Source organism: Cydia fagiglandana, chromosome 5 (genome assembly GCF_963556715.1).
Source record: "Cydia fagiglandana chromosome 5, ilCydFagi1.1, whole genome shotgun sequence".
NCBI classification, from domain to species: domain Eukaryota; kingdom Metazoa; phylum Arthropoda; class Insecta; order Lepidoptera; family Tortricidae; genus Cydia; species Cydia fagiglandana.
Genome location: NC_085936.1, coordinates 20,219,482 through 20,243,996, shown reverse-complemented (window position 1 = coordinate 20,243,996; position 24,515 = coordinate 20,219,482). Strand labels below are relative to the sequence as shown.

At 39.6% G+C, this 24,515-nt stretch overlaps 1 protein-coding gene and 1 long non-coding RNA gene across 2 annotated transcripts in view; one reads left to right on the top strand and one right to left on the bottom strand.

The window, feature by feature from the left end:
- Positions 1-24,515, top strand: part of LOC134664661 (uncharacterized) — a 105,411-nt gene that overhangs the window by 65,015 nt on the left and 15,881 nt on the right. Inside the window, exons 2-3 of the long non-coding RNA XR_010098274.1 lie at positions 23,321-23,945; positions 24,323-24,475. This is a non-coding gene — a long non-coding RNA (uncharacterized LOC134664661). The remainder of the gene's footprint in view (positions 1-23,320; positions 23,946-24,322; positions 24,476-24,515) is intronic.
- Positions 10,272-10,930, bottom strand: LOC134664693 (uncharacterized; the record flags this gene model as incomplete). The annotated part of the gene is made up of 1 exon (XM_063521438.1): positions 10,272-10,930. A coding segment is annotated over one exon (642 nt), but the record flags the coding sequence as incomplete, so codon positions are not given.

Below are 24,515 nucleotides of genomic sequence, written 5' to 3'. Positions count from 1 at the left end.
CTGTTGCATCATTCTCTTAAAAAATCGTGGTAAATTCATTTTTAAGATTCTGATTCTGTTTTTAAACTTAGACAGGATTTTATCCCGTTCACTTACTTTTATTTCTCCTGGCATCTCAAACGTGACCTTACGATCTAGGTTGCAAGCAGGCAAGTAAGTGCACGCCATAAAGTCAAGTTTTATAGTTTTGCAAACCAATTCTATTAGTAGAAAAAGAAGAAGGAAAGATCTCCTTGAAAATTCCTTGTCTTTTTACAAGCTTTTATTTAACATGCAAAGTTTCCAATCGTATTTAAACAGTTGTGAGACATACTAAATTGTATAAATTTTACGGTTTATACTCACTTGTTTTTAGTCAATGTTTGTTAATCGTCATTAAAATATAAGCCCCTATAAAATTTACACGCTGTATTTATGGTCGGGTAAAATCATGCAAGCAAAATTAGCCTACCTATTTCTCATTATTCGATTGATTTGAAACTTCACATAGGTAAATACCTACATTATGTCCCTAAGTTGGGTCACAATGCAATATTAAGGTACCATCGAGCTGATCTGATGGACACAGGAGACATCTGTGATAAAATAACGCAACTTACGCAACCTATTGTTTGGGTTTGTTATACTTGTCTTTGAGTAGGTATTAGTTGCGCGTTAAAAGACAGTCAGCGATAAAAGCTTAAATTTTTGTCAAAAATCTTATTTACTTTACGATGTTCCCCCGACTACCTGTTAAATGAGTAAAGATCCGGATAGCTGCTTCTGCTACTAACTGTAATTTAGCTAAGTAGTATTTCCCTAACCATGTTTGTAGTTAATTATGGTGTACAAACGAGATCAGAACCGCATTAAAATGCAAATGGCTGCCACGCCGCCGCCGTGCTCCCGAATAAGATTTTTATAAGCACAGTATACAAAGCGCGAACAGGTTTTGTCCGCCCTGATGTAAACCTATGGAGAGAGAGTACATTCCCAGGTTTCAACCCTGTGGTAACCTGTACAGTACACAGTACCTATACGCTTGTTTTTTGAAGAACTACATACTGATATGATTCAATTTGTAGTGTTTATGCGGATCTTTTCGTTCACACGCGACGTTTAGCGTTACGCCTTTCGACTGAAGAGCGATTGCATGTTGTGCATGTAGTAATCCACATCTTTTTTCCGCTCCGCTGCGGGATTACAATCAATGTTATTGGTTGATTCTCGCACTCATCTCCGCTCATCTCTGCCTCATTGAAAAGGCAGCCTTATCTTTTTGGAAAATCACTTTTTACTAATGTTCCGAATCAAATATATTATGTAATAGTTATTTGTTTTACAAGGGGGCGAAGTTGTTTAACCGCTCGTGCCAAAATTATTAAAATAAAACAACACAAAATTTGCATCAAATTACTTTGCGACTCTTATGAATAAAATGCAAATTTCTCATCAGTGTTTGAACAAGCAAGACTATCAAGAGTTTTTACAAGCTGGTGTAGTGAAAACATATTTGCCACTTGCCAGAATAGCGGAGCAATAGTATTGTAGTATTTATTTACTATAGACTTCAGCAACCAACCTGTTTCAATAAATAACTTGTTACTATTTTTAGGTTCTTGTTCGAACGTGACTAATGTTTGTATCCACGTATAGGACGTAGATACTAGGTATTGGTAAAGCAAATAATATATGTATTTATAATCTTTCGACATACTTGCTTGTCACGTCCGACTTTGTTTTTACGATTTGGTACCGAGTAGTATAGCCTCTATCCGCTCAGTGACCTAAATAAAGACTTCTTATTCCGTATCAGAAAAATTTACGCTTTTCTCAGTTTCCGTATCCTTAAGGTTACATTCTGGTTGAGTCAGAACTCTCACACTCATTTTAACGGATGTTGTCCGACGCTGGCGGCAACTCTGCCGCATTCTGCATTCGCAATCAAAATTTAACCTTTATTTAATCAAAATTCAGCGCTGAGACAACGCTTGTTACCTCATTCTTTCAGTCAACACGCCAATTCCATCTGTAATTCACGAATTGGACTTTAGATCCAGACGTGCTTGATTGCAAATAATAAATACTAGCTGTTCGTGTAGAAACCTCCGGCCATAGACTAGGAATCCTCTAGACCAGCGGTCGGCAACCTTTTAGCAGCCAAGGGCCACATAGCAGTTAACGAAGTTGACGCGGGCCGCACTTTGTTAATATTCATGACTTTATCATACATTGTGGGAGGCTCGCGGGCCGCAAATGAGAGGTTCGCGGGCCGCATGTGGCCTGCGGGCCGCTGGTTGCCGACCGCTGCTCTAGACCGTTTAGAACAATTATTTCATGCAACCGATGATGCCAAAATGCGAGGGTGCGCGGGACGAGGTGAGCGAAGTCCCGTGCCGTGATTGGACCGTTCAAAGACACGGACGTCACACAAAGACACTTTCGACTTGAACATAGATAGAGTAAAATTACCGTATGCGTTTCAGAGGGGGTAGCGCGACTATGCTAAGTCTGGAGGATGTTTTGTCTGTGCCTCCGGCTTAGAGTAAGTACAGTTTACGATTACGCTGTCAGTACGATATATGTGCGGTACGGGGCATAAACTTAGAGGAGAAACTATCTTGTACCAAAAAGTCGTATCACAACAATGCCCTGGCTTGACGGATGCAATTTGTTTATACTATTTTTCAAACTATACGGATATGATGGTTGTTCTTGTCTACGTGACAGCGTGATAAAACAGTGTCCGTCACTTTCTATCCCACAGTGTTAAAAAGTGACAGTTATTTTATCACGTGGATAAAGCCGTCCATAATACCGGCTGGAAGGGTAGGATGATAGATGCAATTTCATACAACATACTAAAAATGCCAAATGTCGCAAAATTGTATTGAATTGACTACATTTATCATCCCTTCCAGTTTGAAAAATAGTTACCTACGTTACAGACGTTTAAAATATACGAGGCCATGTGAAAATGTAAGTCAATGACGATAAATTAATGACGTTAAATATAAATTATTTTAATATAAATTATAATATTACTATTTCATGTAATTTTTGTTTTGTCACTGGCTTGGGTTAATATCAGTTGTCAAATATTTACAATAAGAATAAATCAACAAGGTGTGCAAATAGATAATAAAGGCACTAACACAATTAATAGTGTTTACTTTAAGTATAAGTCACATGTGTTATTATGATTTGCTTGTTGTCAATATTAACTACACTATAGTCAATATTAAGTGTATCACTAGCAGCAGTGGTGATATTATTATTACGTCTTTATATCTACCTCCGAAAAATTGCGCTATGGATATGATTAACATCAAAAACTCCTAAATTTGAAAGCGCCCCGACTCATAAAGCTCAAAATGATCTGCTTTTGAAATTGTATTGAAAGCAGTTGAAGCTAATTGCCACGGAGAGAAATGAAGTCGTAATATACAGACTCCATTGTTGTATAATGATGTCTGGAATAAACGTCTGGAAATTTGTCACTGTAATACCTCTAGATCTTATTAAAATGTAAAATGTTTATAAGTGGTTTCAAGAGTTGAAAGAAGACCCTGATGTCATAAGAAGAATTGAATTTAATCTACCAAGATAGCTGACAGCATTAGTTTGTGGAACGAGCGAACGAGCTCTAGATCGCATTCAGATGGATGTTTCGGAAACAGGGGTGCCGAATTCACCTAGACAAAAGTTCAAGAAACCTGCTACAGTTACCAATCTTGATTGACTTTGATAAATCAGTTATTAAAAGAACAAATCGTTCGTTTTTGCAAATGGATAGTATACGACAGTGCAGAAAGTATTTATTTATTCAATGGTAATTATACAATACTGGAATAAAAGAATACCACACTATTTAATTTCTTTGTTTCATAACAATCATAACTTTATCGACATTCCTTTTTCTGCCTACGGCCACTTAATTCTGCGGATACTATAGTCTTCGTTAGTTTTAGTAAATTGTATGAGATCTTGCGTACCTCTTGAATTCTATTTAGCTTTTGGTAATTGTTTTTTAACTCCTGTAGGCCAAGCATATTACTGGTGCGACAGTATCTCGCGGCGAGATAAACTACTCGTCCCTCTGTTAGTAACATAGTTAGAAAAAAGATGGGTAGTCTATCTCGCCGCGAGATACTGTCGCGCCAATCATGTGCTAGCCCGGCGATCAATCAATCAATCAATCAATCATCTGATCAGCGATAAAATTTCACATTGAATATTAACGGCCTACTAGTTGACTAGGTAGGTAGAGTCCTCCATTTTATGTGATAAAGGTGTGACACATATTCAGATAGGCCGTTCCTGAACTGCAGCGCCGGCCGTTACTAACGTAGTTTCACATGGCCGGCTCGAAATACCCTGGTGCGGGTGATTTTGTACGGACACTCCCAGTACTGGTGGCAAGTAAATCGAACTGGGAGTTTAAAGTGTTACATAGGTACCCGCGACGGGATATATTAGAAACATCTCTTAGTACATTTATATCTTCAAAAAACAGTCCACATGACTGATACTTGTCTGAAAGTTAACTCTTCTCCATAAATATCCTTAAACGCGTTTCAAGACATTATTTATTAGCTATACACACGTCCACGTTAGTTCACTGAATAATAAACTATCAATGTTACACTGTCTCGTCAATAGCTAACTGATATGATTCCAACATCGTTCTAATATCGGTTGATGTTAGCCCACGTTCGAATTGGCCTGATATTGACCAGGCTCCAATTTCACCACGTCTACAATTGTCAGTGACATATGTCAAGCGACAATTGTCAAGCGACAGGTGACATATTACAATTTTATAAAATATTTTCTATAAAAATACTTACAAACATGACAGGAATTTTGCTACATTTGTATGTATTACAATTATGTTGTGAAACAAGAATTATTTTTTCTAGTCGACATATTTGTAGAATTGTCGGTGAATCTTGACAGGAAATGAGTTATATGTCGGAATTTCGTTACAATTGTAGTGTTTCTTGTGACAATTGTCATAAACTTAGCAAGAGAAATATCTGATTTTTCCGATATAATAAAGGTTTTTTTAATAATTCAATGCTGGTGCCAAAAACATGAATACGGCCCGCCCGATGGTAAGCGGTAACCGTAGCCCATGGATGCCTGTGACGTCAGCAACAGTGATGTTTTACAATTTTCGCACCTGTCATCCTGGTGAAATTGGGGCCACACGACTTCTACATTTTGAAGTTCAACCGGAAATGAGCAGCCATGTTTTCGCTGACGGTACCCAATCTGGCCACGGCGCGTCACAGCCCGTCGGTTCCATTTCACGGATAATTCTCCAATTAGCTGCACTGCAAATATGACATGCGGCCTGATTAGGCGTGGGATTATAATATACACAATATTTATATTAAACATTACATTGGGGATCGGAAGGAAATGAATAATCTAATTTTTTTTTATTAGCCTATTGTAGTGTCCTATTCTAATCTAATATTATAGCATAAAAAATAGGTACTACGAATAAGACAAATAGTCACATCTTATGTATTTTTTTTTAACGTAGGTAAGCTTGGCTCTTCCAACATATTGTGTCGATTAGGTATATTGTTTATTCATACTAACTTTATACTGGTGAATCGGTCTGCTATAAAACCTGTAAATCTCTAATCTCTAACTGTGGAATAAACTAGGCAGGTAGGTACATAACTCCAAAGTTGGCAAGTAAAAAAAAGCGCCTAATAGAGTAAATAATAAAAATAGGGTACCTTGAAAAATGTGTGCATTATTAGATACACTGCCAAGTTTTGGGTTAACAATGTGTGCACACTTTTGGTATCTTGACCATAAGAGCAGCACAGGCGTGTCGAATACGTCGCCTCACAATATTCCACGAGTGCAAACACATCCACGCGGTGGCTCACGTAAACATTTTTCCAATATTCTGACGACGTGCAGATTAGGGCGTATGTCGTTTACGAGACGTGGCTTAGCCGAGATTACAGCCAGGATGTTGAAGATCTAGTAGGAATTTAGGTACCTACAACTTTTAAGTAAATGCTTACAAAAGATAAGTTGCGAGTTTTATGTTTTTGTTAGATAAAATGGTTTATGGTCGCGGCTAATTCAAACTCAGTGAAACCTCCGTCGAAACAACGGTAAATTAAGGTTATAAAAAATATATATGCGATTGACCCGTCTACATATAAAATGTGTTCAAAACGCGAAAGTTTTGAACCAACATTTTTGAACATAGAAAGCATATTTCGTACGGTTTTGGTATAATTCGTTATGTACGCAGCTCGGCTACCCATCAGATTACTTAGCTTAAACTGTCCAAAATTGAATCTGGCGACCAGGCTACAGCCATTAGTACGGCAAAGCAGATTACTAGGCAGTCAATGAATAGTTTAGGTTTAGGGTAATGCAGCGGCCGTCGGCTAATGTTTTGTGTACTTTAGTACTTTGTCGTTGTAAGCTTGAGTCAATAAAGGTGATGTAAATGAGTGAGTCTATACGTATTTTGTCAATAGTCAAAATCCATTTAAACCAAAATATTACTTTGCTAATCCGCGTATCACGGGTTAGCACTGATTGACTAGCACGTTATCTTATTACGCGGATTAGCAAAGGGGCTATTCATAAATTACGTCATTTCATATTAGGGGGGGGGGGTCTGGACATCGGATGACGGTAGCATGAAGTTTGGAGGAAATGGGGTCATTTGAAGCATGATTTTTGGATGATTATAGGGGGGGGGGTCAAAAATCGTCAAAAATCGATGACGTAATTTATGGACAGCCCCAAAGTAATATTTTGGTTTAAATGGATTTTGACTATTGACAAAATAGACTCACGCATTTACATCGCCTTTATTGACTCAAGCTTTTTTAATTAATATGGATTTCCGCAGAGTAACGCCTGATTCTATTCACTATTAGTCAAAATCCAATTAGATTAAATTATAGGGTCATCTCTTCGAGATTCCGAAGATTAAAGTACTCAATAAAATAACATTAGTTTTCCAAAGTATATTGTGCATCCGCACAGGCAAATATCAAATATCAAATCATTTATTTGCAAGAGACTGTATCTACAGAATAAAATGTCAATATTTATAAATGTGACATCTGTGTTAGGAAACCTTATTCTAAACAGTCATCAGTTTCTCATGAGTGCTTAAAGAATAAAAGTATGATGAAAAGGTATATACTATGATTGTATATACAAGATTGTATAAAATACTATGTTAGTGAGAGGATAATGCAGAGGAAACTTGCTTGTAATAATCAATAAATCCATCTACTATAATCGTATTGAATATAAAAGTGGAAAGGCAACAGAAAAACTATAGTTCGCAAAGTGCTTAAGGCGCTGAAGTTTGACTCTATTAAAAGTTTCAAAATCAGAGTCTTGTTATTGGCACTTTCACTTGTACAGCGGAAAATATAACTTTTACTAGAAAAGAGATAATAAAGAAAATAACTTTTACTAGAGAGTATTTTGTACATACATACATACATCACTGGCTCAGTGACCTAAAGAGGATCTTGGCCTCTGACACAAGAGAGCGCCATTCTGCCCTATTTTGCGCCACTTCACGCCAGTTGGGTATTCCGAGGGCAGACAGGTCTTTTTGGGCTTCGTCACTCCAGCGGTATCTGGGACGCCCAGACGGACGTTTTCCGCCCGGGCGCCCCACATACGCTCTTCTCACAGCACGATCCTCCCCCATTCTCTCCAGGTGACCAAGCCAGCGGAGTCGTGTTGCTTTGATCTCGCCAATTATATTAGGCATCGCAACCAGCTCCTCTAGCTCCCTATTTTTTCTTCGCCTCCAAGTTCCATCCTCCTCTCTGATAGGTCCCAGAATCTTCCGCCAGATTTTCCTCTCCGCCACTAAGAGCTTGCTCTCTTCTTTCTGAGTCAGCGTCCAAGCTTCACACCCATACATCAAAATTGGTCTAATCACGGTCTTGTAGACTCGAATCTTGGTTGGTCTACTGATCAGCTTGGACACTAAGACTCGATGGAGCGCTGCCGAGCATCTTAGAGCGTTTTGGACTCGAATATCTATCTCTTCCTCCCTATTTATATAACCTAGTATTTTGTAAAACTGGCTAACTCTTTAATAGCGCCACTTGCCCCACTAACCCGGGGTTAAATTGTACTGGTAACCATGGTAACTTCAGTTTTAACCGGTAAGCCCCGGGTTGGTGGCATTGTGCAGATTAGTCTACCACTCGGGTGCTTTTTGTGTAGTCTTTTGTTTTTAGGTGATGTTCGAAGTTGAATATTTATATTAGACATAATAATTATTGGAAAGAAGTTGTGCTGGTTTTTATCCTGAAGAAAGGCCAGGTCAAGAGCACCCTAAACCGGTGAGCGTGTATGAGGAATGTTATGAAACTGAAGAAAGCGAAAGAGGTAAGTATATGTCAGGTTCGTAGCAAGTGGAAATCCGTGGTCTCTGCCTATCTCTCCGGGAAATAGGCGTGATTATATGTATGTATAATATTGGATTTTTATACAGATCAAATTTAATACTAAGAATTTCACAAAAACATCGTCTAACATAAAAAAATATATAAACTAGTCTAGAATGTTTCCAGAATAAAATGTTTCAAACAAAAAACATAACAAAAGAACCCGGTAGACCCGTTTGTGTAATTGAATATGTGTACAAAACGCGAGAGTTTAAAGTGTTATATAACAAAAGAATTAGGTACATTGGAATATCCCTAGTATGGAACCCTACACCAATTAATAAGCGGACTACCTTACTAGCCAGGCTAGCATAACAAAGGCAGACGTTGACTATAATGAATTTCCCGGTATCCTATTAGATATACGTATTCTTCATTAGAATTATCGATTGCATAGTGTTTCGCGGCAAAACGGTAGGATACTTAGAATAACTTATTTATTATTAACCTCCTTTTATATTGTGTTGACCATTACGGTGGCAAACAAGCGTACGGCCCGTTTGGCCTCAAGACACCTGTAGGTTGCAATTTCAGTATCAAAATCGTTTTGCTTATAAAAAATCCTTCATAAGTGAAGGGTCAAACGCATCCTCGGAACATCATTATAATACTTGTGAGTTGTGACAATGAACACAACACTGCATTTTATACTGTTCTTTAAAATGTCGTGTTATAACAGTCCACTTTTTAAAATTGATTGGATAGGTAGAGCTAAGTATCAATCCATACCTACCTACACAAGCTCCGAGAAACTCGTTGGTATGTACTCTTTAAGGTCTAGTATTGTGATATGACACCCCGCTATCTAAAATTGATTTGACAAAGTATGTTGTATCAATTATCACATAAGCTCCGTGAAACTCATTGGTACATCAACATGTACAGACGTGATTTTAAACACACGAAATCCGATTTGAAAGCCGCTCGTCTCAAGTTCAGATGCCAGTATTTCATTGTCTAGATTTTCTGTAGTGTTCCATAAAAAAAGTACATATATACTAAATCACTCTGGTTTATTAAAACACACCAAGTAGCAAGCAACAAGTGTTGTAGCTGCAAGTCTAAGCCAATTAATGGGCACTATCCATTACGTCTGCTGCATAATGCAGCACTCGCGCTGCAACTTGAGCGGATTTCCGGTCTTACCGGAAACAGGAAACACTATAATAATACTTACACAACCACATGAAATGTATATATTTTCAACTAATCAAAAATATAATCCATATAGGGATGTTTACTGTATTCAAAAATAAATTATTTCACACCATGCATGAAATAAAGCACCAGAAGTTTAATAGAGAAGCGTAAAAAAATACAATTGTCTATTTAATAATTATAAAAATAATTTTACTAGTTTGTAAAGAATTCCCTTAACGTAAAAATTGTTAGTCAATCAAACAACAACCTAATAAACATCACACTTAACAAAATAACCCTTTTGATCGTTGAAACAAAGTTACTTCTGCTATTACCCATATTAATAGAGTCTAATCCCATTTGCATAAGTTAATTAACAGTTTAAAATTCCGCATTCAGTAAGTTTCTAAAGCCGTCCATTTATCTAAAGTTTCAAAAGGCACTTGAAAAGTCCTCGTTGAGGTCATTAATTCGTTCACCAACTGTTCAAGCTTGGAGTCTTGAGTATTAAATAAAAATCGCAGATACTTAAAAAAGCTTCTAATTCAGGTTCCACAAAGGTACTTAAGATTAAATGTATGTATATAAAAAATATATTTGCGTGTATGACGCGCACATGAGCGTGTATCTCAGAGCCTAAATGGTTGGCTAGGCATGTAAGTAGAGGCGGCGGGGCGCGGCAGTGGTCAACAGGTTTAGCGGTGTACGGTCCCCGCTTCCCCTTCGGTGGTAGGAGCCGAAACATCCTGGGGGCCCTTGGAGGCGTCAGCCTTCAAGGCTTCATGGGTCTCGTCCAGCAGAGGGCAGAGGTACTTCACACCTCGTTTATAGGTGCCCGTTACAGTAGCAACTTCAGCTACTCGCGAAATCCCGTCAGCGCCAGGAAACAATTTGGCGACTCGTCCAAGCCGCCAGTGCAGTGGAAGAGTATTCTCTTCCTTGATTAGGACCAGGTCACCCAGTTGAAGAGCTCGTCCTGGAACACGCCATTTCGTCCGTTGCTGGAGCTCGCAGACGTATTCCATTTGCCAGCGCCGCCAGAAGTGCTGTCTTAATGCCTCGAGCCTCTGAAACCTATCTAAACGGTTTGGGTTTATATCCGCGAGGTGGGGCGACGGCAACGAAGTGAGCGCGCGGCCGATGATGAAGTGACCTGGGGTTAAGGGTTGGAAATCGTTTGGAGAGGACGACAAAGGACACAAGGGACGACTATTCAGGATGGACTCCACCTGACTAAAGAGAGTTGCCAATTCCTCATATGTTAAACGAGCGTTACCTAATATACGATTGAGGTGAAATTTGCCGATTTGACTCCTGCTTCCCACAAACCACCAAAGTGAGGAGCATATGCCGGTTGAAATTTAAATTGTATTCCCTCATTTGCTGCAAAATTGCAAACCGTGTCTGAGTTTGAAGTAAGGTAATCGCTAATTTCCTTGGCCGCTCCTAAAAAATTACGTCCATTATCGCAGAAGATTTCGCGACGTCGCCCTCTGCGAGAGATAAAACGTCGCAGCGAAAGAATGAAAGAATCCGTCGACAGCGTGCTTACTGCCTCTAAATGCAAACATTTGTACCGGAAACAAACAAATATAGCTAAATAGCACTTTGTTATTTTGCAACCTCTGCCATGCCTGTCCGTAATCATAAACGGACCTGCGAAGTCTACGCCGACACTAATAAAGGGAAAATCAGGCGTTACGCGCTGAGAAGGCAGAGCGCCCATTAAGGGAGCAGAAGTGTTGCCAGCTGCGCGGCGACAGGTGACGCATTGTTGCGATACGGTGCGCGCAAGTGTGCGCCCCGATACGGTCCATACAGACTCGCGAATGGCGGCTAGAAGCAGCTGAGGAGGAGCATGCAGGAGACGGATATGTTCCTGTTGAAACAACAATCTAGTCAAACTATGTTTGGCATGTAAGAGCATTGGGTGGCGTTTGTCAAATGGATAAAACGACGAGGACAGACGTCCACCAACTCTGAGAAGCTTGTCGTCATCATCGTAAAATGGGTTCAACGATAAAATAGGGTTTTTAGGGCCTAAAGGTTGCTTGTCACGCAACAATTTCAATTCGTGAGGAAAACTAGCCTGCTGTGACATAGCGACTAATTTTTTAAAGGAAACCTCGAGCTCCTCAGGTTGTAGCACACCGGTAGTTTTATTAGATGAAACACGGCAGTTATGCGCAAACCTAAGCATATAAGCTACCGCACGTTGTAAAAGTTTGAGTTTCGAGTATCGATCGAAATCAATAAAGTCAGTTTTTTGGGAATCGTTAGTGATCGCGACGTTAACCTTTAGCTCGGGGTAAATCGAGCTCCGAGTTTGAGGAAAACTGAGGCCAGTCATTCTGTGGCTCGTGCAAGAAAGATGGCCCGTTCCACCACATGTGCAAATCAGATAAGCGACGCGCTTCGACCCCTCTAGATGGGTAGTCAGCCGGATTTAAAGCGGTTGGAACGTGACGATACTCACTGCCATCGGTGAGTTCTAAAATATGAGCCACGCGATTGGCGACAAACGTTTTTAATTTTGTTTGATTAGTTTTAAGCCATGCGATCACAATTGACGAGTCAGTCCAATAAAATTTCTGCGCAATCTGGCAGCGCAACGTTTTAGAAACAGCTGACGCGAGCTGCGCGCCTAGAAGGCAAGCACATAATTCCAATCGAGGAATAGTCGTAGCCTGGACCGGCGCGACCTTGGCCTTGGCGCACAGCAACCTGACTACAACATCGCCCTTCTCATTAGTGGACTTTAAATAAATACAGGCCGCGTATGCAACTGAGCTTGCATCACAAAATACGTGCATCTCGATATGCGTCGGCGAGTCGCAAAGAACATGACGAGGTATTTGGAGCGAAGTTAAAGACGCTAACCCGTTTATAAAGTCCTGCCAAGACTCGTTTATGTAACTCGGCACGGGAATATCCCAGTCGATTTTTTCAATCCATAATTTTTGAATTAAAACTTTAGGTATAATCGTCAGCAAACACAGGAGGCCTAAGGGATCAAATATTTTACACGAATCCGATAAAATTGAACGTTTCGTAGGATGGCCGTCCTTGGCAGAATATTGAGTAGGAAAATGAATGATATCTGCCTCAGAGTCCCAGCCCACTCCTAGCGTGTGCGACGACGAGCTAATGATCAAGCTACCTTTATTTATACCTACACTATCGTTTTGTGAGTCATGCAAAATTGACAGTAAATTTGAGCGATATTTGCGCAGGGGAAAACAACCAGCTGCTAGCGCACGCTCAACCGACTCTTTAATAGAACGTAATTCCTCCTCTGTGTCTGACCCTGTTAATAAATCATCCACTAAAAAATCATTTTGGATGATAGTTTTAATTTTTTCATCTGCACATTCCTCGCCCAACTGCCACAAACAGCGTGTGCTCAAAAAACTAGCACTTGAAAATCCGTAAGTGACCGTGTTAAGCCTTAAAGTCTTTAAAGGTTCGTTCTCATTGGAGCGCCAAAGAATTAATTGTAAATCGCGGTCGCATTCCTGAACCAGGACCTGCCGATACATCTTAGCGACATCCCCAGTTAAAACATATTTGTATGTACGAAACCTCAAGAGGATATTAAACAGCGAGTCTTGAATCGTTGGCCCAACCATCTGCAGGTCGTTTATAGAATAGCCAGACGTGGTGGGGGCACTACCATTGAATACGACCCTTAACTTCGTAGATTCGCTGGAGGGCTTTTGCACACAATGATGTGACACAAAAAAGGAAGGATCCGGAATGTCAGAATCGGACACAGAGAGATGGCCTAACTCGGCATATTCATTTATAAATTGCTCGTAAGCCGATTTCAACTCAGGGTTGCGTTTAAATCGTTTCTCTAATGCAAAGAACCGTTTTTTAGCAAAGCGATATGAGTCCCCTAAACAATCGGGTTCCGTAATTAATGGCAGACGCACGTGAAACCTACCGTTATCGTCACGATAAGTGTGAGTGACAAAATGTTGCTCACATTCCGCCTCCAAATCGGTAAACGGTTGACTACCCATACAACCATTTCCAGTCGCCGTTACGACGCGGTGTAGACACATCTTGTGTCGACACCGTCTGTTTCGGTCACAATTCCAGTCGCAGAGTCGTCGCCGTGTCGACACAGTTACCAGAAATGGGGAAGGGTCGACACATGACACAAAGTGACATAAAGTGTGGTCGCCGTGTGCACACATTGTTACTAGTTTGCGACTACTTTATGCCAAAATCATTCGTTCATTCGTTCATTTTGTTCCTGTCAAATGGAAACTGTCAGATGGAAAAATAGTTAAATAAAAATAAGTGACATTAATACGCCATCTCTAAAACGGATTACAAGACGTAATTATATATTGTGTGCATTTATATTACAATAGGACTTAAATTATTATGGGGAATTAAACTGCTCGAGTGATTTGATAAACTAAGTGTAATATAATCAACGCGCCACCACATTGTTTTAGTTTAGCCGGAAATGAAATTGTTTACTTCTCAGTGCTTGTGTTCCTAAATATATTATTTGATGCATTTTTAGTACTTCGATGCGTATACTATACTTAGATAACAGAAATAACGCTTTACATACTACGAAACTTGTTAATTATGATGTATAAATATGGTTTAAGGCTGAGAAATATTGCAGTCACAAAGTAGTCGCAAATGTTTCGACTTTGTGTCGACTCTGTGTAGACACATGACACGCGCTGTCAAAAGTAATAACAAAGTTACTCGATTTGCAAAATGGCTCCTTGTGTTCATTTGTTTTCAGATATTCTCAAAGTGTAAAAATGACGTGGTCAGAGATGGGACTTAATAGATTAACTGTTTATTCGACTAAGGCCCACTTGCACCGTCCCACTAACCCTGGGTTAAGCGGTTAAACCGTTAACCCAGTATCAAATTGTACTGGTAACCATGGTAACTCCAGGTTTAACCAGTTAACCCCGGGTTAGTGGAATGGTGCAAGTGGCGCTAATTAATGGAATAAAAAAAGTTAATCCTCAAATTTTAATCACGATTAGGTTAGTCGACCTAACATAGATTGAATTTGAATGAATCTGAACATTAATCGAATAAATTATCGATTAAATCTCGGTTGGAAGTTGACAGGGGGCCATTTTTGTACGTAAAAATAATAGAAATGTCTTGCATGCAGATGGTAGCCAAACACTTTGTCATAAAAGTCGAGATGGGTGTCGATTTATAGGTTTTAGGGAGTGCCGATTTCGAAAATGATGACCATTTTGGAATCCAAAATGGCGGCCATGCACTGTGTCATAAAAGTCGTCATGGATGTCGTTTTATACGTTTTAGGGGGCCCCAATTTTGAAAATGATGACCATTTTGGAATCAAAAATGGCGGCCATGCACTATGCCATAAAAGTCGTCATGGGTGTCGTTTTATAGGTTTTAGGAGGCGCAGATTTCAAAAATGATGACCATTTTGGAATCCAAAATGGCGGCCATGCACTGTGTCATAAAAGTCGTCATGGATGTCGTTTTATACGTTTTAGGGGGCCCCAATTTTGAAAATGATGACCATTTTGGAATCAAAAATGGCGGCCATGCACTATGCCATAAAAGTCGTCATGGGTGTCGTTTTATAGGTTTTAGGAGGCGCAGATTTCAAAAATGATGACCATTTTGGATTCCAAGATGGCGGCCATGCGCTATGTCATAAAAGTCGTCATGGATGTCGTTTTATAGGTTTTAGGGGGCCCCGATTTAGAAAATGATGACCATTTTGAAATCCAAAATGGCGGCCATGCACTATGTCATAAAAGTCGTCATGGGTGTCGTTTTATAGGTTTTAAGGGGCGCAGATTTCGAAAACGATGACCATTTTGGATTCTAAGATGGCGGCCATGCACTATGTCATAAAAGTCGTCATGGATGTCGTTTTATAGGTTTTAGGGGGCCCCGCTTTCGAAAATGATGACCATTTTGGAATCCAGAATGGCGGCCATGCACTATGTCATAAATGTCGTCATGGGTGTCGTTTTATAGGTTTTGGGGGGCGGAGATTTCGAAAATGATAACCATTTTCGATTCCAAAATGGCGGCCATGCACTATGTCATAAAAGTCGTCATGGATGTCGTTTTATGGGTTTTAGGGGGCCCTGATTTCGAAAATGATGACCATTTTGGAATCCAAAATGGCGGCCATGCACTATGTTAAAAGTCGACATGGATGTCGTTTTGTTGATCATGGTCATCATTTTCGAAATCTGCTGTTCCTAACACCTATAAATCAACATCTATGACGGCTTATATGACAAAGTGCACGGCAGACATCTTGGAATCCAAAATGGTCATCATTTTCGAATTCTGCACTCCTAAAACCTATAAAACGATATCCATGACGACTTTTATGACAAAATACGTAGCCGCCATCTTGGATTATAAAATGATCATCGTTTTCGAATTCTGCACTCCCTAAAACCTATAAATCGACATCCGTGACGACGCAAGTTATCTTTATTTTCAGATCTAACAAATTGCTACAGAATACAAAGGACAAAAAAAGAAGCGAGGAGGTAATGAAACAAGCAAAAATACAGATGATTCCTCGACGCAATGGGATGCTTCTTAAATTGTGTCCAGATTTTTTGTCATAAAAGTTTTTATTTTTCACATATTACTCTCACAAGTTCCGTGACATTTCGACCTTATAATTTTTTAAGTAAATGTTTTTGTTTATCTGTGAGGATCTCACTAGAATAATATAATCAAAGTATGTTTATATTTGATGATTGAAATAGTAACGCAAAAAAAAAATTATATCTGTGTCTTATATTCCTGCCGAAGACTTTTATTTTTCCTTTTCCTTCTACACAAGTTTGGTCAAGTAATAAGAATTTAGGGCTCTCAATTTTATTTTGACTTCTACAACATTAAAGCTACGAGGCCATGTTTGGTATCGTTTTCGTATAAATTCGCAGTACCAAATTTAGTTATGGTATCACATTGACACCATTCCAAAGTAAAAACATATACTTTCTTTTAAACTCCTCTTCACGCTTAAACTGCTGAACAGTTTTAATTTAAATTTAGTACACATATATATTGAGTCCCGAGACAGGACATAATAAGTTATCTCAAAAATCATCCTTTAAAGGTGTGAAATGAGGTGTAGGGGGGAATTCAGAATTGACTTCTTGAAGTTAATACTGTTTAAGTTTAGGTTTGAAGTCATGTTTTTTTTATCATTTTTAACTAAATCAAAGATGTAGACCATCCCAAATTTAATATAAATCAGTTCAGCGGTTATTGATTTCCCGTACAAATTTCCACGCCACTTTTCACACCTTCAAAAGATGATTTTGGTTATAAGATCTATCCTATGTCCTGTTCCGGGACGCAAACTATTTCTATACCAAATTTCAACGAAATCGATTCAGCGGTTAAGCGTCAAGAGGAGTTTAAAATAAACCGGCCAAGTGCGAGTCGGACTCGCGTATTAAGGGTTCCGTACATTAAGTCCGACTCGCGCTTGACTGCACATTTCTAATAGGTTTTCCTGTCATCTATAGGTAAAGAACTATTTTGTGTATTCAGACAGACAGACATACAGACGCACGAGTGATCCTATAAGGATTCCGTTTTTTGCTTTTGAGGTACGGAACCCTAAAATGATATTTTTTTATTTTGTGGAATGGTGTCAATGTGATACCTTAAATGGATTCAGCAACCCAGATTTATACGAAAACGATACCATACACGGCCTTGCACCTTCACTGATGTAGATATATCAAGATAAAATTGAGAGCCCTAAATAAACTTTCAAGAGCGGATATCTCAAAAACTATTCAACATATAGAAAAAATTGACTGAATAAACTTGTAACAAATTAAATTAACTTGCATTTTGTATAAGTGGCCATGTCGCTAAGATGCATAGTTTCCGAGATATAATCGAAAAACCGGAAAATGGGACCTTCAAAGCCCCCTCTCTTCCCCCGCTCAAGGGCTACGGCCGGGGACTTTTGATATGTTCACCTCCTAACTTGTCCAAACCAAGTTACAGAGTCAAAAATTGTGTTCCGAGCATTTCCGTCTACAACTTTTTGGAGCATTCGTTGGCTGACCTAAGTAGCTTATTGCATTTCTTTAAAAACTTTTCTGTAAAAGGTTGACGGGTGTTGGGTGTTTATATGGTTTTGGTCGATTATTATCATTTGCATCGCCCATGATGAATTACTAGAATTACTTACGAGCACACGAGACACTAATAGTAGTTTGACAAACCTTGGTTTTCAAGAGGTATTTTATATTGACATTTGCTGTCACAAATTTGCTGTCAGATTTAGTCGCAAACCGCACGCAAAGTGCACACAAATGTGTCGACACCTTGTTACGGAAAAGTGTACACACGGCGACGACACTTTGTTTCGAAACAATTCTAGACACATTGTGTGGACTCTGTTACGACACATCTGACATTTAGTTACCACTTTGATGATTCTGCGACTGGAATGGTTATATGGGTAGGTTGGGGCACTTGCTCCAGCTGCCAGAATTTAGTAAGCGAGTCGTCGAGATTATCACTTGTGTACAGGTGATTGCATTGTAAAAAAGAATTAAACGACTTTTCGTTAGACATTGAAAATGCATTGTATTTACTGACCACTAACCAACCTAGTTTTGATTTGCGCAAAACAAGCGTATCGTGCCCTAAATCAATTTGCTCGCCTCCAACCAAATTCCAGAAAACGTCACCGCCGAGCAAAATATCTACAGGTCCGGGCTGATTAAAATTAGGATCGGCGAGTTTTTTATTACATGGCCACTTGATGCCCGACACATCGATATGCTTTAGTGGCAAAGTGCTATTAATCACAGGCAGTGCTAAACATGCGATATCGAATTTAGCATTTTTATCATGTTTAGACCGAATTTGCACAAAACAACGCTCGGGATTACTGGATATAGGAACGTCAGATAATCCGAAAAGCTTTGTATTACTGGGCAGCGGTGCGAGTTGCAATTTCTGTTTATAATTGGTTGTCACAACAGAAGTCATACTTCCGCAATCTAAAAACGCGCGCGCTGTTACATAATCATTAATAGCCGGGCTATATATGTCAATATACGCGGTAGGTAAAAGTATTTGATCTGAGCGCGACACGGTCATATTCGACGACAGCCCGAGCTCGGGCTCCGAACGCGGCGGAGGCGCATCTACGGGCGCAGCGGCAACCTGAGGAGTCTCCCTATGCAACAAAGTATTATGGCGCTTCTTACAAGTGTGACACGGAGCTACTCTGCAGCGATGAGAAGTGTGCCCCTTCCGCAAACAGTTGAGACAAAGGCGTAACCTTGACGCTCCGGAGATCCGGTCTTCAACTGGCAGGGACAGGAATGACGAGCAATCGTAAATCCGGTGCTCGCCGCTGCAGAACACACAGGCAGGAGGAGAGGCCGAGGCCGAAGCAGCAGGAGTGGCTGAAACCGCAAAACATTTGGTGCTAGACTTCTCGCGTTTATTATGAGGCGAGGCAGCCGGTTCGCGTTTATTATTATTATTAGTGATGGGATTATCAGATTTATTACGCTGAACCGATTCCAAAACGTCAGCACGTCCCTTTATAAAGCGATTAAAATCGGCCAATGACGGCATATCGTCATTTGAAAATGAATTACTTTTATATTCCTCCCATTTTAAACTCGTATTACTATCAAGTTTACTCGCGACCATATGTATAAGAAGCGTGTCCCACTTATCAGTGGGCTGGCCCAACGTATTTAAAGCCCGTAGGTTTTTGGACACATGGTCCACTAAATAACGCAGGGACTTTGCCGATTCGCGACCAATCTGTTGCAAGTTAAACAAAGAGTTTAAATGGTTGCTAATCAGCTGTTTTTTATTGTCATATCTCTCGCAGAGAAGACGCCAGGCCTCAGCGTAATTACTGTCCGACACTTCTAAGTTGCTAATCACCTGAGCCGCTTCACCGTCCAAATAAGAGTTTAAATAGTGAAATTTGTGAATCGGCTTGATGTTGTCGGAACTGTGAATGAGTGAATCAAATGTGTCTCTGAATTCGAGTCACTTAAAATACGAACCATCGAAACTAGCGATTTTAATCACAGGCAAACGAAAATTTAAACCGTTGCATGTATTGTCATGACCACAGTTGCTTTGAACTTCAGACTTTACGCTGGCGAAATCAGATCTTTCGGCTATCTTATCAATCATTTTCTGAGCCGTTGCAATAAGAGAAATAAAATCATTTTCCATCTCTTCTCTTATGTCAATTTCGGTCTGCATATCTGATGTAGTCGCAATTTCTATTTGAGTTTGGATCTGGTCGAATTGTGTGAACATACTACGAAAACGATCCAACTTCAACGAAAGTTCGTCTACATCCTTTGAGGAAATATTATCCTGGCCGCCTAGCCAAGGTTACAATCGCTATCGCTTCGACAACGAAAAGCATTATGTATCTCTATCACTCTTCCCCATTAGTGTAACAGTGACAGTTGCGTTTCGATCGCTACGGAGCGTTAGCGATTGGCATCTTGGCTACGCGGCCAGAGCTTTCAATTCTGCAATGTAATTTTTAAATTTAGTAATACGTCCCTTAATGGACGTTCTAGTGGGAATCAACGTAGCCATTTTATGATAAAGATCTGTTTTCAATTAAAAACAGCGAATGAGGAAATGAGAAATCAAAACTCAAAATATTGGAATAAATACGTAAATTTTCCGGCCTATGTTCGCAGTCACAGTGGTTGGCTTGGTCGGCAACAGTGCTGTGCGGAATGCAGGAGTCAGCAGAAAACGCAACGCAGCTGCAGCTGAGTAGCTGTTGCCGGGCGCGATGCGACCGGTTCTTATCTGTAACACGGTGAACACTTGTGTTACTATGGAATGCAATTGAATTTTTGCGTTGAGGTTTAACTGTGCGTAATTAGTAAAACCGCTAGACAGTATTCTATATCGCCGTGTGCCTGCTATACGGCCACAATTCAAAATTTTTGATTTTCTGGATTATTGCAGACTCGTATTCAAAATTGTTCAATTTACGACCTTATTTCGAGAGCCCTAGCAAAAAAGGTCTTTAAGAGCCTTTTTCTCACAAGTGGCCTTATGGATTTGACCATAAATTGTCAGAAAATTCCCTGCAATACAGCCACTTTTGAGTTGTGGCTATATAGCACACGTTTTCAATTAAGCTTTTGAGTTGCGTCCTAGAAAATAATAATTAGCGTAATAAAATTTACTACATTTTTGATATATTTACAGAGATATTCAAAGGATCGCCGTGCATGGTCGTATGCCACGATTATAAACTTTAAGGTAAAGTGGCATACGACCACAGCTATCCTCTGAATCTCTGTAAAAATATAAATAATGTAGTAAATTATATTACGTTGTATTTTTTTATTAAAAAAATTATAACATTTATAATATTTCCTGTTTGATAACTTCAGATAAGAATTCTATCTTGTTTCATACTTTTAGAGCGCGATTTGCAGTAGTCGGGTTTTAGTTTTTGAACGAATTTATTATTTAATTAATTTTGGGGTCATGACTTCGTTACTAACTATTCGAAGCCACTTTATATTACTTTTACGAGGGCATCTCCAGTACAGAAATGCACGCAGAGCGCCACATATATCGGGCTGCGCCATCCTTTGGCATGGAGGCGCTTTCGGCGCCCAGCTAGCTTTGGAACGTGTAGAGTGCGCCTCCTACGTCGGGCTACGCCCGACTATTAATATGAGGGCGCCGAAGGCGCCCGTCTTTGGAACGCGTAGAGCGTGTCTTGTACGTCGGGCTACGCCTGACTCTTTTAGTATGAGGGCGCCAAAGGCGCCCGGCTTTGGAACGCGTAGAGCGAGCTTCGTACGTCGGGCTACGCCCGACTCTTTTGGTATGAGGGCGCCTTCGGCGCCTGGCTTTGGATCGCGTACAGCGAGCTTCGTACGAGGACGGGCTACGCCCGACGCGTTGAGTATGAGGGCGCCGAAGGCGCCCGGCTTTGGAACACGTACAGCGTGCCCGTACGTCTCTTGTACGGCTGTTTCATGCATTTGCCCGGATTTGGTAAGCGTCCAGCGTGTCACGTATGTCGACACTTTTAGTATGAGAAAGTCGAAGTCGCCTGGCTTTGGACCGCTTGCAGCGCGCCACGTACGTCGGGCTACGCCCGATTCTTCTAGTATGAGGGCGCCGAAGGCGCCCGGCTTTGGAACGCGTACAGCGAGCTTCGTACGTCTCTTGTACGGCTGTTTCATACATTTTGGCTGATCTGGACTTTTATACCTATTCACGTTATAAAATATTGCAGGTCATTAAAAAAACACTATGTTTATAGCGGCCAAACAAATTTATTTTGCAAATACCTTCTTGTATCGCCGTAGTCGGGTAATACGCGGATAGAATCCAGAGCGCTTGTAGATTCGTAGTTCGAATTACCTACCCGATAAATTAATGTTTCATCGGGTGCATGCAAGCAAAGCCGGGTGCAAAAGCTAACAATATTTATATATTTGAAATGTGCTAATTGAGCTCTTTCAAATGATATACATCACGTAATCATTACTTATTTTTATTTTTTTCGTTCGTGACTTTATGACCTCTAGAGGGGCGCCTTGTTCATTTTTTTGTGACTTCATATAGTCTATAACCAACGGACGATTAAGATAATTCGAATGACATATCGTTTGTCAAATTATAATGTGTACTTTAGAAGTTATGAGGGAACAAATGAACATACATACATACATACCCAAATACATACCGGTCAAAATCATAACCCTCCTTTTGCGTTGCCGTAGTCGGGTAAAAATAAAGGGATTTTAACTATTTTGGTGTTTTTATTTATATTTACATGGTAACCTTTATCCAATAATTTTGTGTTTAAATTTGGCCGCATCTCAAAATCTTAAAAAAAACGTTTCTGCAATACGGCCACAACACTAAATACCTGTCTTTCGGGCCCTGTATCTTAAAAAATATACATTTCTTTTAAAAAGTGGCGTAGTCATAAGGAGGGTTATATCATTCCGAGTAAAAAAAGCTAAATTTTAAATTCATAGACCTAAAACTAAAGGAGTAAAATCCTATTAAACACCCTGATCTATACTCTCACAACTTTGAGACGCGATTTCTCGAAAAAAAGGTTTTTTGAGATGTGGCAGTGTAGCAGGCACACGGCGATATAGCACAAAGTAGGAGTATGCTTTATGAAATAACGGAATGATTGAAATTAAGGTGAAGAAATTAACTAATAAGAATGTCACTCAAATAAGCGTTTCTGTTCTTAAATAGTTTTAAAATGCCTATTTAAATTGCGTAAAATTAAATTTGGCTATAAAGCAGCGATCAGATTATTTCACTGACACTAGCTATTAAATGAGGATACGTGCTAAGAAAATGCTTGCGTCACTAGTGCAATAAAATGGCATACAATTAAACTCAAGCACGGCAAAGGGTGAAGATGGCAAAACTCAAAGTCAAGAAGGTGGAGGAAAGTATGGGCAGAAAAATAGGAAATAAGAAGGAATGGTGCACTTCCCTTGCTAAACCTTGGCTGCGGCGTAGTTCTGACCGGCGGGCTTGAAGTAAGGGTGTCTGCAGCGTCCAAAATGGCGTCGTAAATCTCCGAATATATTTGTACAGTTCAACTGGCGTCGTGGATAGGTACAGTCCAATAGGCGTCGTAAGTCCAGAATACTGCGTTGACGCCGGGATGTCCAATTTCTGCCACGCAGAGATGGGCAAAATGTAATCGACTAACGATTAACGATTAAGACTACAAGAATTAATTGCGACTGACGATTGAAAACGACGACTGATCAATCGTAGTTGTATAGAGTGCAACTAATTTAGTTGCAACTAAATTAGTTGCCGATTGATTACGGACAACTAATTTTTGTAATCGACTAATTAGTTAGACTATTTTTTCCGCGACTAATGTTAGAAGCAAATTAAATGGAAAACCTCGGTATGGCTATGTTGACAGCCTGCAGATTAGGACATCTTAACGCATGCACTTATAAAAATGAAATAGCACATGTGTTACTTGCGATATTTTGACCATTTTTATGGAGTGTAAAATTTCTCTTATCTAAGGGTAAATAAAAATTGGGTACTTTATGCATTGACAAACAAATAAGACGGCATAGATAATAAACAACATGCAGATGTCTCATGCAATTAATAGAACGTGTTTTTTTTAGAAAATGCGTCGGCACTTGCATCAAAATGCAATAAACAACTTCCAGGTAAGTAGGATTATCCCATTGTTTTGTCGCCGCGTGTAACTAAAAAGAGTTTTATTATTGACAGCGACAGCAGAATATTGATAATTTCTTTGTCTAAGATTTACTCAGTACCGTAAAACGGGGTGAGTAGGTTTTGCGGGGAGAGTTGGTTTGAGAGGGGGGTGAGAAGGGATTTTAAAGCTACTGCTACAATAATAATGTATTCCAATTTAAAATGGGGCTATAGTAATACGCATAATAAAAAAATCGATCTAACAATTTTCCAAAATCACCTTTGTATGAAAAACCCTCTCACCCCAAATACGAGGCACTACAGGGTGAGGTGGGGTTTCCTCTTTATCGTCAAAGTTATGAAATGGAACTACCCAAAATAAAATACAAACGTCCGAATCACATTATATACACCATTCAGTTTTCACATGTAAAAGTAAAATTTTATCGAGGTTTGAAAGTCAAATTTCACCCAACTCACCCCATTTTACGGTATAGTGTACAACTTAATTATTAATAATGCACCAGTCTTCATTATTGTTTGCGACTTGTAAACATTGCAGTTTTTCGCTATTTATCGTTACCTGTATCCATAATATAACGATATATACTACACATATATCGTTATATTATTGCCCATAATATTACATTGTCATTCAAGCATTTTAAATTAAACGTGTACCTATACATA